A 4267-nucleotide genomic window follows, 5' to 3' on the forward strand; every position below is an offset into this window, starting at 1 on the left:
TCATTTATTAATGCAAAATTTGTTGCAAACAGAATAAGAATCCACATCTCTAAGAAAAATTGCTGCAATTTGTATAATACAAATTACAAAACTTTTGCCTATGAACTAGTAGCTTTAAAAAGCTGTATTCAAACAAAACAGAAACAACAGACAAGAGAAATGTTAACCAATGTTTCTCTTCCTCTAAAAAAGAAAAAAAAAACTCCTTACATAAAAGAATAAAATACTGCCAGCAGTATAAAGTATCACAATTAGAAACTGATGCATCCACAAACTAACCAGTTTCAGACTTGCTGTTCTGCGATCCATATTTAGAAATTGCATTTTAATAAGGTAATTAGACTTAAAATTAAACTTGTGTTTTCCTTACTGCTTATTGACCACTGTCTTTCCATTCTAGTCCTTCCTTGAAGATTCTGAATGTTTTACATATTTTCTGACCTAACATACTCGCTTCAAAACAATTAATAGTCTTTAAAGTGTTACCAGTGTGCTGCAGTGTGGTAATCATGAATGGTTTTTTTTTGTTTGTTTTTTTAATTCGGTTGAGTTAACACTGATTATACGCAGGGCAGCAGCTATAACTGAATAATTACAAAGTTGCTCTTCAAGCTACTCAAATGTACCACACGTGAAACATTCATTATTGAAAGTTAAAATGTTCAATCAAAACATAACACAGAACAAATGATGGTTGTACAAGAGTTTCACTCCTATTCACAAGAGCACCAGTCATTGGTAATTTACATAACAGCATTCTCTTGATGTGTGGTTTTAGAAATCTTCCTATCCAGTAGCAATTTTGTTCTTCAGCCCAAAGACTTTGGGGGAGAGCTTTTCACCATCCAATCCCATCAACACTTTCTAAATGAATTCATAATAGTCCTTCAATTCCTTGGGGAAGGCTAGGTTTAGTGCATAGATTACTCCAAGCATCAATGCACAAGCTTGGGCCAGAGATCCAATGTTGTCCATGACTATCTCCCCTTCAACAAATATTCCAATGTCATCATAATGTCCATTTTGTCCATCCTCCTTGTTGATGACATAAATGCCCATGGTGTGCTTCTTCAGGTCTCTCTGGATATCATCTCCTTCAATGTCCTAAACATTTAATAAAAAGGTAAAAGAAAAAACAATTAACTCTACAATTAAATTCCAATCTAGTCGTTTGTGTTTGTGTGTGTGTGTGTGTGTGTGTGTGTGTATAGATGACTTGCTTACAATGACTTAAATGACTTACAAAGAACTCCCGAATAAGGCTTCCGTCCTCTTCACCAAGGTAGAGGCAAAGTGCCCTGAGAACTGCTTCCCTTTTCACTTTAACATCACTTTCAGCCTGTTTAAAGAGAGTTGCTGATTAAACCAATTTGGAAAAAAGAACAATGTCTGAAATTCGCAATAAGTAAATTTTATCATATGTCAGTTCAAACATAGTAAATAAAATTTATATATGAAATTTCAAAATTTAGATTGCTTGGCTGGTCACCTAAAACGGCTTATTGGACTCACCAGTGACCTGCCACTTAAGACAAAAGAAATCCAAATAGAATTTGCAATATTCAGATTTACCTCTTGCATGATCTGCAAGTGGTGGGCAAGTTTCTGCCCAGAAACACCGCCCTTCTTCTGGAAAACTGTCATCAACTGAGGTGTAATTCTGTCTAGAGCTGGGCGATAGAACGATAACGATATGTATCGCGATATAACTTTTACTCGATAGAGAAATTAAGCTATCGCGATAGACCTCGCCGCTCTTGTCCTCTTTAAAAAAAAAAAAAAAAAAAAAAAGGTCAGCCAATCCAAATTCAGTAGCGCAGAGCCGAACCAATCACAGCCGCAGCGTCACGTCACGTGACTTGTTACGTACAGCACAAGTGCCAAGCCGCACGTGTGTTTGTTTGGGAAGCAGCCAGCGCATAATGGAGGAAATGAGTGTGCCGACTAGAAAAATCAACCGAGCGTGACCGAAGAGAAAACAGATGATGGTTCCAATGCCGGAGAGATTGTCGAACGGAAGAGCCATAGAAGTTCCGTAGTGTGAAGGTATTTCGGCTATTTCAAGTCTGACAAAAAACAGAGTAGCGCGCACTGTAAATTGTGCCGAAAGCAAGTCTGGAAATACAATGAACTGGTGCATGCGTCACACTGTGCGCCGCGTTATTGTTTCGGTGAAATGAATTTCTACAATACTGTTACTGTTAATTCTACTCTCTGCAGTGTTTAAATGCTTACATATACACACAGTTACTGTCCCTCCACACATACGACTCGGTTCTGCTTCTATGCCCCAGCTTTGTTTACTTTTTCCCACCGAGGCTTCTAGACTTCTGATTGGCCAACATTTCGGCACGGTTAGGAATCTAGCGCCACCTGCTGCTTTGGCATGTTCATAGCAGCGTTTTCCTTCATTTCTGCCTTTATGTGTGGACGGGATTATTTTTTAAAACGAAAACGGAAAATCTCCGTTTTCAAAAATACCCGTGTACGTGTGGACGTAGCCTCAGTCTCTGACTGGAAGCGCTAATTCGTCATTCGGCTTTTGTCAGACTAAAGTAACTGTTAAAACTGTTTGAAAAGCTCAGCTATACAACAAGGAGAGATTGAGAATTTCCTTTTAGTTCTCAGTTTATTTGATATTGACAAAAGTTAGTCAGTTTTGTCTATTCTTCTGTAAAACAAACTAAGATTTATTTTTAGAATTAATATTTTGTTTCTAAGTGGAACTGACAATTTAGTCTGTTTCGTTTGTTCTATTTTGAAACTTAAACGCTTTAGCGGCTGCCTTTTGTGTAGTTTGCAATATTTGCCTTTATTTATCTGAAAAAGTCTCATGCTCCTTAAGTACATCTACCCTGTTGAACTTATTATGGGAAATAAATATTTAAAAACAAGCTGCTGATTATTTCACATTTTACTTGTGAGCAACGGCACATTTAAATCTTACAAATATAGTTATTTGGCTTATATCGTGATAGATATCGTTATCGCCTGAAATGAAAAAAACATCGTGATATGAAAAAAATCTCATATCGCCCAGCTCTAATTCTGTCTAACTGTGCCGCGAAGGTCATCTCCAGTTGAAGTGTTGTAATACACTGGAATTCAGCATTTACCTGTATCACACACACACACACACACACACACACACACACACACACACACACACACACACACAAAAAAGAAGACTGGTGCTTAATCATTGGTATGATTATTTTGTTATTTCTTCATTAAATGCTACAATGCAATTGCCATCACTTCATAAAGCATGATTATCATATGGGTTAGTATACAGTGCATGAAGGATGTTACTACTGTTAATCAAAGAAGAAATGAATGGCATCAGTCCATTTAACGGGTTTAAAGGGTTTTAAAAAGCAGATATTTGTCTGTTTCAGGTGGTTGGCAACACATTTTCCTGTGCTCTTTGTCCACTGGTGGGAGTGTCTCACCTGTGAGGTCAGCGGGGCAGAACTCTGCCATCAGCAACAGAGAGCAGAGAAAATTTAGATGTGCAACTAAAAACATGCTTGCCATGTAAGCCCCAAACATCTCTGAAATTGCTCTGCAAACTTCAGAGTACTTATACTTCAGGAGTCCTGTGGGTACCGTAAAGACTCATGTATGCAAACAAACCACATTTTTTTTTGCAATCTGATCCTTTTTCTCTTGGCTGTTTCCTTCAGGGATCACCACAGTGAATGATCCACCTCCATCTAACCCTATGCTCTGCATCCTCTTAACTCACAAGAACTAAATTCCTGTTTTTCATTTCACTTTCGCAAGTTTTTTTTTTTCTTTTGTCCTGGATAAAAGAAATTTAATCATATATATTAATTGATATTAATTAATATCAATATTAATAATCACAAGAACCCTTAAGATGAGATAGATAAACTTGTCCCTGCAATACTGTGACAAATACTGTTGTGATAAATATGTAAGGAATTTGCATGTACTTACCAAAATAACACCATCTTCTTGAATAAACAGTAACACATAAGGGGAAGAAAATCTGCCAGAAAAGGAAGACAAATAAAAAAAATAAACTTTAGAAAGACAAACAATTACCGTTTCCAAGCCATTAGTGCATTACTTCATGATACTCCCTTGTAACAAAACAAATCTTACTTGTGCCTCTGTGCAAACTACAGATGGCACGATACCACTTTTTTATGTCCGATACCGATATCATAAATTTGATTATCTGCCGATGCCGATATGAATCCGATATAGTGTATTTTATAATAAATAAAACTGTTTTTAT

At 36.8% G+C, this 4267-nt stretch overlaps 1 protein-coding gene across 1 annotated transcript; it reads right to left on the reverse strand.

Annotated features, from left to right (window-relative positions):
- Positions 1 to 213: 213 nt before the first annotated feature.
- Positions 214 to 1661, reverse strand: LOC308402252 (uncharacterized protein). The gene is made up of 3 exons (XM_080890939.1): positions 1573 to 1661; positions 1244 to 1339; positions 214 to 1104 (listed from the first exon to the last, which is right to left on the reverse strand). Exons 1-3 carry the CDS (start codon positions 1642 to 1644, stop codon positions 865 to 867), a joined length of 408 nt encoding a protein of 135 aa, XP_080747065.1. The 5' UTR covers positions 1645 to 1661; the 3' UTR covers positions 214 to 864.
- Positions 1662 to 4267: the final 2606 nt, after the last annotated feature.

This window comes from Rhamphochromis sp. 'chilingali', assembly GCF_963969265.1.
Source record: "Rhamphochromis sp. 'chilingali' genome assembly, chromosome: 1".
Lineage (NCBI taxonomy): Eukaryota > Metazoa > Chordata > Actinopteri > Cichliformes > Cichlidae > Rhamphochromis > Rhamphochromis sp. 'chilingali'.